The 12,347-nt window shown below is 40.9% G+C and overlaps 2 protein-coding genes across 2 annotated transcripts; one reads left to right on the forward strand and one right to left on the reverse strand.

The window, feature by feature from the left end:
- The first annotated feature begins 1,205 nt into the window (after nt 1-1,205).
- On the forward strand, nt 1,206-4,753 carry LOC133739982 (leucine-rich repeat receptor-like tyrosine-protein kinase PXC3). The gene is made up of 2 exons (XM_062167809.1): nt 1,206-4,064; nt 4,192-4,753. The coding sequence occupies exons 1-2, from the start codon at nt 1,496-1,498 to the stop codon at nt 4,488-4,490; spliced, it is 2,868 nt and encodes a 955-aa protein (XP_062023793.1). The 5' UTR covers nt 1,206-1,495; the 3' UTR covers nt 4,491-4,753.
- On the reverse strand, nt 4,687-8,227 carry LOC133739983 (dihydrolipoyllysine-residue acetyltransferase component 5 of pyruvate dehydrogenase complex, chloroplastic). The gene is made up of 6 exons (XM_062167810.1): nt 7,201-8,227; nt 6,751-6,942; nt 6,557-6,644; nt 5,449-5,519; nt 5,256-5,339; nt 4,687-5,166 (listed from the first exon to the last, which is right to left on the reverse strand). Exons 1-6 carry the CDS (start codon nt 8,047-8,049, stop codon nt 5,062-5,064), a joined length of 1,389 nt encoding a protein of 462 aa, XP_062023794.1. The 5' UTR covers nt 8,050-8,227; the 3' UTR covers nt 4,687-5,061.
- Between the last annotated feature and the right edge of the window lie 4,120 nt (nt 8,228-12,347).

Below are 12,347 nucleotides of genomic sequence, written 5' to 3' on the forward strand. Positions count from 1 at the left end.
CGAATTTCCGGTTTTCACCCACTTTCCGATCAAATTTTCACATCTTAACCGTTCAGTTTTTAGGCCCTAATGTATAGATCACCTCTGCAAAATTTCAGCCAAATTGGTGATCATTAAGGCATCCAAAACTGCAAATTACAACAATGTAAACGAACGGTTCCGGTTCGACAGATTCGGTTCGTTCGTGTAAATTGCAGTTTTGGACGCCTTAACGATCACCAAATTGGCTAAAATTTTGCAGAGGTGATCCATACATTAGGACCTAAAAACTGAACGGTTAAGATGTGAAAATGTGATCGGAAAGTGGGTGAAAACAGTAAATCCGTTCCATAAGAAAAACTAAGGACATCCTTACCTGAGAAAAATCCTATATATATATATATATATATATATATATATGGAGAGAGAGAGAGAGATCATAGCTTGACCGAAGAAATCATATCTCTCCAGCCGCAGCCATCATGATCTAATCAAATATGGTTGCGTCTCAGTTAGCACACAATTCCTCTGCCACCTAAACTCAAGGTCTGGTTTCCAAGCCGACTTCAAAAGCCCTGGATCCCAAATCCGTATCTGACCTAAGACCTCTCAATCTCCATCAAAAGGTCGCCAACCAGTAGCACTTGTCCGCTAGACCGAACTCAACATTGATTTCCAGGTCGTGGACATACAGGAAAAAACTGAACCACGTAGTGGGTTAAGAGGTCAGTGGCAATGTGTAATTTTTAAAATTTTAGAGCCTTTAATTGTCTTTTAACAGTTAAATGGGGTAAGTGAGCACATAATTTGTTAGTAAGGAACCCATGTTGGGCTAATTTTGGCATTGGGTCAAGGACGCTTCAAATGATTTGGTATTCGGCTTGACTAGTTTTCATAGCCACTTTGGTGCTTTGGATTAGCGTTTGGGCCTCCTCCAGTTGTTCCCTTAAAGGACTTTCAGTTGACCAAAAATAAAAATAAAAACATTGCAAATTTGGCAGTAAAACACTGTTCCTGACCAAATTTCTTTTTTTGACCAGATGGTTGTGTTATTCTCTGTTCAATCACTAATGGAAATTGCAATGGAAATTGCCGTCCGGCCGTGGGTGGGTTAAAGTCTTTCAGTCATGGAGTATTATACGCGTTTTTGAATGTTGTTGGAGTCAAGCATGGGTTCCACACTGAAAATGGAGAAGAAAAAGAGTGGCATGCACTAATTATGCACCACTCTGGTTTTAGTCTGAGTCATTTAGTCTAGTCTTTCTCCTCAGACCAGTAGTAGAGTAGTCCAGTCAACTCCCCTCCTAAGACGCCCAAACATTTTCTCCTCCTGCTTTGCCACAAATTTCCACAAGCATCTCCTCTCCCTTCTCCTCTCAAAAACCTTAAGTTCCCCATCTTCATTCTTTTGTCTCCTACTACACCAACCTGAAAAACATAACATAAGCGTATCTTTCATATTTTTAGTAGAAGAAAATAGAGAAGCAGAGTTTCAGAGACAGATTTATCTTAATTTATGTTTACCTGGCTTAGCTCACAGCTCAGAATGGCAAGGTATGGCCACAACCACCACACCTCTCTTTTCTTCTATTTCTTTTTGTTTTGTTATCCTCTTATTCCTATGGCCTTGTCTGAACTATCCTCAACCGAAAGAGCTACCATGATCAATATCTCCAAGAGTCTAAATGTTTCATGGAACATAAACAGTGAACCAAACCCATGTCTCTGGAAAGGAGTTAAGTGTAATCCACCCACCAACTCATCTGTAACCCAAATTTCCCTGTCCAAGTTTTCTCTATCTTCCTCAGATTTCCTCCCAATTGTTTGCCAACTTGAGTCTTTGCAGATTCTTGATGTGTCGGTAAACCATCTGACCACAATCCCATCTGAGTTTCTCACAGCCTGTGGAAAGATAGATGGGCTAAAGCGACTCAATTTCAGCTTTAACAATCTGGTCTTTTCTTTACCTGACTTTGTTGGTTTTGCTGGGTTGGAGTCGTTGGACCTTTCTCATAATCACCTGAGGGGAGGCATTGGCTCAGAGTTGGATGGATTGGTTGGGCTCAGAAGCTTGAACCTCAGCTTCAACAATTTTACTGGGACTATCCCTACCCTACTTGGGGAATCCATGCTCTTGGAGGAGCTTCAGCTTTCTGTGAATGCATTTCAAGGGAAAATTCCAGTTGAAATTGCAGGGTATCGCAATTTGACTCTGATTGATTTGAGCACAAATCATCTTTCTGGTTCAGTTCCTGCGAGTTTTGGAGAGCTATCCAAGTTGGAGGTTCTGATTCTATCTTCCAATAGCTTGACTGGTGTAATCCCAGAAAGCCTTTCCAATATCACAAGCCTCACGCGGTTTGCAGCAAATTTAAACAACTTCACTGGTGCAGTTCCTGGTGGAATTACGAAACATCTCAAGAATTTGGACTTGAGTTATAATAACTTACGTGGATCGATTCCATCGGACCTTCTGTCTCCATCGGATTTGACGACTGTGGATTTGTCTAATAACTTGTTGCAGGGATCAATACCCACAAACCTGTCTCAGGGACTGGTTCGGTTGAGATTGGGAAGCAATTCACTTGTTGGGATGATACCCTCTGCAACACTCCCACTCCAGAACTTGGTGTACTTGGAAATGGAAAACAATAAGCTGAATGGTTCCATACCTCCTGAATTGGGTTCTTGCAGCAAATTGGCGCTGTTGAATTTGGCTGAGAATAGACTGTCTGGAGCTTTGCCGGTGGAGTTGGGAAACCTCACTAGTCTTCAAGTCTTGAAGCTTCAATCTAACAATCTTGCTGGAGGAATCCCAACTGCGATTACTAAACTAACGAAGTTGTCTGTTCTGAATATCAGCATGAATGCTCTGACTGGTTCAATACCAACAACCATTTCAAACTTGCAGAACCTTATCAACATGAACTTACAAGGCAACTATCTCAACGGTTCCATCCCCAACACTATTGGCTCCATGAGTTCTCTGTTGGAGCTCCAACTTGGTCACAATTCCTTGAGTGGTAACATTCCAATGATGCCAATATCTTTGCAGATTGTTTTGAATCTCAGCAGCAACCATTTTGAAGGAGAAATTCCTAATCATCTTTCCAGACTCGGTGGATTAGAAATTTTGGATCTATCTAACAACAAGTTCTCAGGTCAGATACCCTCATTTTTATCTGATCAAATGGGAGCATTGACACAGTTGATACTATCTAACAATCAGCTCTCTGGAGTTATTCCAAACTTCAATTCTTGGGTCGTGGTCAACACAACTGGAAATATGGGTTTGTTTAATGCTACCCCACCCTCATCGGTAAAGAAGGGAAATTCAAAGGCTTTGATAATTGCACTTGCAGCTGTAGCCGGTGCTGTTGCTACTGGAGCCATCACCATCCTTGCTGTATCACTATCACGGCACAGTTACAGGGTTAATGATGAACAAGTGGAGTCTGGGGAAGATGTTCCTCTTCCTGAGGTCCTCCAAGGTAGTCTCTTAACCGCCAACGCAATTCACAGATCAAGTATCGATTTCAGTACAGCCATGGAGGCAGTTTCTGACCCCGCAAACATTGAGCTCAAGACTAGGTTTTCAACTTACTACAAGGCCACAATGCCGTCTGGATCAAGCTACTTTGTCAAGAAACTCAACTGGAGTGACAAGATATTCCAATTGGGAAGCCATGACAGATTCGAGAACGATTTACAGATCTTTGGAAAACTGAGCAATTCCAATGTCATGACTCCTTTGGCCTATTTTACAACTGTTGACAGTGCTTATCTGTTCTATGAGTTTGCTCCAAAAGGCACCCTCTTTGATGCCCTTCATTGTAGCTCAGACAATGCCATGGATTGGGCAAGTAGATACAGTTCTGCGGTTGGAGTAGCTCAGGGTCTTGCTTTTCTTCATGGATGCACTTCAGGTCCAATACTCCTCCTAGACCTGTCAAGCCGAAGCATTTTGCTCAAGTCCCTCAAAGAGCCTCTTATTGGAGACGCCGAGCTCTGCAAAGTGATTGATCCCTCAAAGAGCACTGGAAGCCTTTCTACTGTTGCTGGTTCTGTTGGTTATATTCCTCCAGGTCAGCATCTCCATTTCAACTTTCAATTTAAATCTCCCAATTTACTTCATGAGTTTGGTGGATTTCAGACTATCACTTGTAAATGGATTTCTATTGTCTTAATCTTGTCTTGGTTTTTTGGTGGCAGAGTATGCATACACTATGAGGGTTACAGTGGCCGGGAACATCTATAGCTTCGGGGTCATTCTCCTTGAATTGCTGACAGGAAGGCCAGCAGTTAGTGAAGGGATTGAGTTGGCCAATTGGGTACTAACTAACTCAGGGCAGCAAGATAAAATTCTTGATTTGACGATCAGCAGGACATCAAGTGCTGTCAGAAGCCAGATGCTAGCTGTACTGAAAGTTGCTCTTGGTTGTGTTAGTGTATCACCAGAAGCAAGGCCAAGAATGAAGACCGTTCTTAGGATGCTTCTGAACGCAAGATGAAGTAGAAAGGCACTACATGAAGTATGGTATATTGAGTAGCAGTTTTAGCATACAAATAAAATTGAGAGCTTTTGTGAGTTCCGACTAGTAAGAGAGTGTGAGTGATTCCTCTAAAAGATGAGGCAAGTATAGGAAGTGAAGTGTATGTAATAATCTACTATATACTAATAAAGTTCTTCGAAGGAACAACAACAAATACTGCAATAGAGGTATTAAATATGAGAATGGGTTTCACTGGAAAGTTTTTCAGTGCAAATGTTAAATACTTGGAGTTACAAATTTCATTCAGTCTACTCATTACATGTTGCAAACTCACCAACTAGTTCCATGCTATGGCAAGCTAAGAAGAAAATTTGGTTGAACTTTTATGACACAACCTTTGGACAACTAAAACTAACACTCAACAAGTTCTTATCCTCAAAAATATCTGTATTCTTGATAAAATGGAACAACCCTTCCCGCCAAAGATAAATGATTGAAAATCAGAGAAACATGACCCATTGGAACACATTGGGGAAAATCCCAGATATTGAGAATGCCAAGAGGGCATCGGTGACAAAACACGCTGGGGCTAGAAGGTAAGATCTTTGGGGTCCTCAATAATTTTTGCCAAGGTTTGCAAGAAAGAAGCAAGATCAGCACCATAAATTACACGATGATCAGCTGTAACATTTACCTGTAAATGATATGTGTCCCATGATAAGCATTTCTGATTTGCTTTAATGCAGTCTACCAAATAAAAGTACGGGTTTCCAGATTTTTTACCTGCATTTGGTTCTTCATACCAATTCGACCATCCTTGGAAGCCACAACATTAGGCTGAGATGCTCCAACTGCCATGATTGCTCCCTGTGGGGATTGAAACCAGAAATGAAAAAGATTAATAACCACCAACATACCACATACATTCTCTAACAGAAAATGAAGCAGAAGGAAAGCATAACTAGTAGACGCTTACAGTTCCAGGTGGCAGAATGGCATCAAACCGGTCAACGCCAAACATCCCAAGATTTGAAAGAGTGAAAGTACCTATAGAAAGAGCAACAGTTGGTAAGAAAATGACGGATAGAATTTAGTGGCACTTGTTTGAATAGCGGGCAGTCTACCAAAGTGATCATGGCTATTAAATGTTGATAAACAAGAAAACAATGATGCAACTTCATCAAAAAACAACTGTCATGAAGTAGCCATACAAGTAAATCCAATTGCCTGCCCTCTAAAACTCTGTATTACTTTGAGTATTACTAATGGAAAAATTTCAACAGTGAAGACTCCATATCTAGATATATGTATAACATAATGATCTCCAGAAGCCATAAGTTAAAAGTAAGATAAGGCATAAGAGTAAGAGAAACCATGAATTACGCAAAACAAGAGACAAAGTAAGTGTAGTAGACCAAAATGGAGTTCTCTAGGGCCAAAATCACAAAGGCACACTAAAAATTAAGTGCTAGACACTTGGGACACTGTCACCCAATCAGATGACAGAAACAGCAGCTTTTCAACTGCACCGTAAAAAAAAAATATAACTATATGCAATTCCTCAATCGTACACTCTGGCTCAATTCACACTTTCAATTGATAAAAACAAGGCAATGAAGGAGAAACTAACAATCTGCAGATCCTGAAATTCCTGGTTAACAGTGATTTTTGCTCACTAATCAAGATTGATATTCAACTTCAATTAAGAGAAGCCATAAAACTTGATAGTTTAGCTAAACCACTAAAGTTTTTAAGGAAAATCAATCATGTACCACCTGTAAAGTTTGGAAATAATCCTGAGAAGCTGTTGACTCATTAAAAGTTTTAAATGACAGATATCTCGTGTGGATCATGCATGTCAGTGCATTGAGATTTCTTCTTACTCCAAGTGAACTCACTTGTTGTTACATATCCCATTTGATATCTTCAAATGAGTAAGTTAATAACAACTAAACTTATTCCCACATAACCAAAAAGCGATAGAAAGTATAATGAATTTGCAACCTCATGAGTCATGACTATGTAGTGCGGTCTCAGCTCGACATATTTCACGGTCTATCAAGCATTTTAGAAAGTAATGGTACCTGTATTGTATTCATGAGGTTGCAGCTGCTTGGCCCTGGCCTTATCAACTAACTCCTTCCACTTTCTTGACAACGTATATATGTCAACCTAACACATAAATCAAGAGTAAAACTTTATTGCATGCGAACTGCAAACACCATTCCAAAACAAAAGAAGCCACTATTATAAGAAAGACAAAATTAAAGGCACAAACCTTGTCTGCATCCTGAAGCACTGGTGTTATCAACCCACCATCGATTGCCACAGCAACTGCTATGTTAATGCTGCTATTATAAGTAAAACTCTTACCATCTCTACAGCCAGAGTTGACAACAGGATGTTGAACCAATGCAAGTGCTGTTGCCTTTGCCAACAATGCTGTCATGGTAACTCCCTTGGACTTGATCTACAAAAGAAACACAATATTCACTAATCTGACACAACAAATAGCATAGTCAATCTGAAATTCAATTCAGAAACCAGGAAGCAGATACTAAATAGGAATAGGACCAGAAAATGTCAAATTAACACAAGCAAACCATGAATTTGGTGCTAAAACTTTGCAATGTTTACAATGCAGAGGACCATGTAAATGGGAAATCGAATGAAGAACGAATGGAATGCTTTGCAAAACATATTTGGCAATAAGTGGAGAGTTGGTTACCTTTTTGTAGAGAGCATCCAGAGCATTAGTGGTGATAGTGTATCCTACTCTGAAAGTGGGCACTGATAGACTCTCAATCATGTTCCTACTCACAGCGCCCTGCATGGTAGTAAACGGCACCACAGTCCCCAACTCAATCCCTGATGCTGCCGCTGCCGGCACAGGCGGCGATGCGGCGGCCGGAGCCTGAGCCTGAGCTGCGGCAAAAGCCTCAACATCCTTGGCCACAATCCTCCCCATTGGCCCAGTTCCCACTACTGCCCCCAACTCAACCTTCAACTCCTTCGCCAGCTTCTTCGCGTAAGGTGACGCCACGATTCTCTTCCCTCCCTCTGAAGCCGGATGTGTAGAAGCCACCACCGGAGCTGCCGCCGCCGCCGCCTTAGGGGCCGCCGCGGGAGCCGCATTTTCCGGAATTTTGGTCTCCTGAGGAGGCGGGGATGAAGAAGAAGAAGTGGCTTTGGCTTTGGCCTTGGCCTCAGCGATCTCGTCTTGGGTCTCGGCCAAGAGCGCAATAGCGGAGCCAACGGGGGCAACGCCGCCTTCCTCGACCATAATGGAGGCCAAGTATCCGTCGTAGAAAGTCTCGACGTCCATGTCAGCCTTATCGGACTCGACGACGACGACGCTCTCGCCCTTGGAGAGCTTGTCTCCCTCAGACTTGACCCAGGACACGATCTTGCCCTCGGTCATGGTGGAGCTGAGCGCCGGCATGAAGATTTCTCGGATCTTGGCCTGGACTTGGGACCTGCTGCTGCTGCGGCGGCCGGAGATGAGGACCGGAGTAGTCGGGTTGCGGGCGAGGGTTCGGGAGCCGGGGATGAAGGAGGTGTGGAGAAGGTGAGCCATTGAGAGAGAGAGCAAATGGGAGAGTGTGTCTCACGGGGTCTCGATGGGTTTTATGAGAAAGGTTTTGTTCGATTTATGCTCCGCTGTTTCCCTCGAATGCATCGAAACCAAAGCGGAGGTTCCAACCACCTTACCGGTGAATGTGATGAAGATGATGTGTCTCATTTGCCTCGTTCCCCTTTTTTTTTTTTTTTTTTTTTTTTCTTTCTTTCTTTCTTTCTTTCTTGTTTAAAGGTCTGTTTTGTTCCTATAAGAAAACATACACAAATCATTATTCAAAATTCTACAAATAGAAAAATTAACCTACAAGAAAGGTTAAAGAGAAAGAGTCACCGGCAAGCAGTAGCAACACCTGACAGAAAGGGCAGTGAAAACGTGGTGACTGATCGTCTAAGAAAATACTTGATACTTTAACTCGTGCTCAAAAACATAAATTTAAAAGATTGCTTGTTAATATGTTTGGGATGACCCTTATTTATGGAAACATTGCGCTGACCAATAGATAAGATGATGTGTGCCACTACTACAATAAGTTACTTAGACGACGGTGATTTTGTGTTGTCTGATGACCAACCTCACTGTGGTCTAAGTGAGTGTTGTGTGATTAAAACATCACACAACGGTGATTTCACCGTTGTGCAACAATCATTAGCTCAACATAATAGCTATTTCTATTGTGCGAATTCTGCATAGGCATGAGTCTGGCATAGCCTGCGTGGGGATGCCGCGGCATTGACATGGCCATTCAGACAACAAAAGAAGAATTATAGCTATTGTCTGAGATTTGTAACACACAACAGCTGTATTCTTTCTTTGTTGTCTGAAATTCTTAACACACAACAGCTATAATTATTTGTTTGTTGTCTAAGATAAGAAACACACAACCAAAATGTCATTATCTCTCGTCTGTTAATACATTCAGACAACAGAGAAAATTTTATTTCTGTTGTATGTTATGAGTCTCAGACAACAGAATTTGGTTTCTTTTGTTGTTGGTTGTTAGTTCACACAACTATATTTGGTTAGCTGTGGTGTGAATATTGTAATCAAAATGGCTAATAGCCAATGACTGTTGTAGGAGAAGCCTTAATTTTGAACTCTTTTACAGTCATACAACACATTATTTTATTTTGTGTTGTATGAGTGAAACTCGGACAACAAGAAGAATATCCATATAAACGTTTGTCCAGAAATAATGCTCGATATATTACCATATAAACAGTACTCTAATCCATAAAATTCAATACCATTATTCAAGCATCCATACATTCACATAACAAACAAGAGCATTCTTAGCTAGCTACACATGAAGAAAAACATTTCTATTCTAATGGCTCTTAGCCTTCAGCTGCCATTTGCTTCAACAAAACCTTGAATGTCTCACTCACAATTGGCCTGCAAGATGCAAACTTGTTTGGTGGTTTGAAGAAATTTGACAATGTCTGCATTAGGCACAACATGGTTTAATGGTTTCACAAGAAGGATATACAAAGATACATATACTGATATTACCTTCTTTTTAAGAGATAGCACTTTGCATTATCACTTTTGGCAAAGGTAGAGTTTGGTCTTGATTGACCAAAGAGCTCTTGATTAGAAAGACCTAGCCTCTTGTAGAGACTAAAACATTTTAGGTCCAGATTAAATGCATTACGCATCTGCTAATTTTGCTTATATATAAAGTTTGCATACAGTATCTTTAAGCGTACAGTAAATTGAAACAAATGCTTCTGATTCAAAGTTTCAAACAACCACCAACCCTTTTTCATATTTAAATCAATAACACCTAACAAATAGAGTTAACCAAATATAGAATAGAGGAAATTGCACATAGTACCATAGCGTTAAAATGTAGCACTCATAACTAATATTAAGATTACTCATGTCTCAATGTTCTGAACTTAGCATTTACTATAAGCTGAAGTGGCTCTGTGGGGCCCACCTTAGGAATAATTCTATCAAAAATTCGGCAGAGTCACCCCTAAAATGGACTACCCAAAACCTGTAGAAACACCTTCACACTTCTAATAAGCCCTCCTTATTCTTCTGGAGCCACCCTGCTCCCCAAATCACAACAACTCCACAATTAACAACTGAAATCCGAACAATACAACATAATCCAAATACACAAGTGTAACTCCCAAACGTTACAAAATTTGTCCCACAGGTTATCAGAGCAATCTAAAAGAGAAAAAGAATTCATAATACAAGTAGGTTCAGCGATCAACCTACAATATGAAAACAATAGCAGCAGATGCTATGTCCCGAATCCTACTATGCTGAACCAGCTACTCTGCAGACTGGGCAAATGAAACCGAAGGGTCCAGGGGGAAAGTACATAAAAACGTTAGCGTGAGTGGACAAAAATAAGTAATTATAAAGAAAAAAGAGTTTATACTTTCCCACGTTTATTCCTTTAAAAACCCGATGCATGGAACAATTAAGGAAAACAAACCGACTGATGTTCAGCTCAAGAAAACCGACTAGCCCCGCTAGTCACAAACAACCAAGTAAAAAGATTGAAACTTCGATACTTAATAAAATAAGACCAGCCCCGTTGGTTAAACAAGATCGGACTAGTCCCACTAGTCAAGTAACAGAAGGATTTGGGGAAGAAAATATCACCATGCAATGAAAGGAGCCTCCTAGGTTCTATGCTCAACTCACCCACAAACACATAGTAAGAAGGGAGGAGTACTAATAATGCTCGACTACACCCACGTGAGGAGGAGAACTAAATAAATCGACCCATGGTGAAGAAAACAATGGAAAACCGAAAACAAGTAAAGCTTCCCCAAAATCTCGCAAATGAAAACACGAGTATGATTCCCAACCGTACTCGGAAAATCTCAAGATAAACAAATAAATCACGGCGCGTCCCACACGCCAAAAGAATACTCACAAATCCGTCAACACAAAATAAGTCGAAAATAATAATTATAATTTGGAGATAAATAATCGGAACTCAAAATCACACAAAATAGTAATACAAAATCCACTTCCGAAAATGTAACATAAATGAATCATAATCAATTCCGAAAATCATCATTGAAAGTGAAAAACACGAGAATACTTAAATCAATAATTCGGGAAAAAATAACCGCATGCATCACTTAAAATCAAAAGTCCACTCACAGTATACGGCTAACGTGGTACCCAAGCGTAAGGATCCTCGTCGAGCGATGAGTCGGTACCTCGTCCTGTACACAATTATATTCCGTAAACAACAATTCGACAAATAAATACGATTCTGAAACGAAACCCGAAAACCCCACGTAAACCAACATCTCCATTTCTTTATGGATTCAAGCCAAACTTCACAGCTAATATCAATCCGTCGATTAAGGTATTCCATAGCGGAAACAAGGGAAATCCGAAGGTCGGATTCCCATAAATCGACATCCGAAACTCCAAAATTTGGAAATTCACAATCGATGTCAAACTTCTCCAAAATTCACCAAAATCACATATTCAACCTCTACAACAATTATAGGATTTAACTAGCTAAAAAATCGAAGCCAGAAACCTACTTTATGCGCCTCTACGCTCCACCCACAGTGGCGGCACCGGCCACCACCTCCAATGGCCACCCAATTTTGGCAGCAACACCTACTCAACAAGCCCAACAACTTCTTCAACGGTGACAAAGTCAGAAAATACCTCGAAGTGGTCAAACAATTAAGCAACCCGATTGTACCATGAAATTTTCCAATTATGCTTTCTTCCTCCACGCTTCAAATCGTTGCAAGAGGTTTGGAGAGCATGAAGTGCGGTTCAAGGCGCTTCCAGAGCACGTGGTTTGGTCGCCTGTGGTGGTCGGAATCGAGAGAAACCGGAGTTGACCACTTTTTGTTACAGTAACCGTAAGCTTCTCGGTGTTAGTTCTCTGTTTTCTGACCAAATCGTCACAAGCCATCGTCGCAGGCTTCAAGGGGAGGAGGAGAAGCGTCTGTGGGGGCCGGTAGCTCGCCTGTTGGTGGCCGGACGGCCAAGAAACGCCTGAGAGAGAGAGAGTTGCAGAAGAGAGAGAGAAGAGACGCGGGGAGGAGGAGAGAGAGAGAAATGGGAGTTACCGAGCTCCCATAGTAAAAATTTAAATTTATACCATTTATCATAAACAGTAACTTTAGTACTTCGCTTATAACTTTCGCATACGAACTCCGATTTTTACGTACCACATATGCACGCGCTCGGTTTAACGTCTCTACAACTTTCATGAAGGAAATTTTCTCAAAATCTGATCCGAACAAAAAGTCAACTTTTAGGGCCACTAAAAATATCAAAACAACGTAAAAAGT

Source organism: Rosa rugosa, chromosome 3 (genome assembly GCF_958449725.1).
Source record: "Rosa rugosa chromosome 3, drRosRugo1.1, whole genome shotgun sequence".
Taxonomy (NCBI): Eukaryota; Viridiplantae; Streptophyta; class Magnoliopsida; order Rosales; family Rosaceae; genus Rosa; species Rosa rugosa.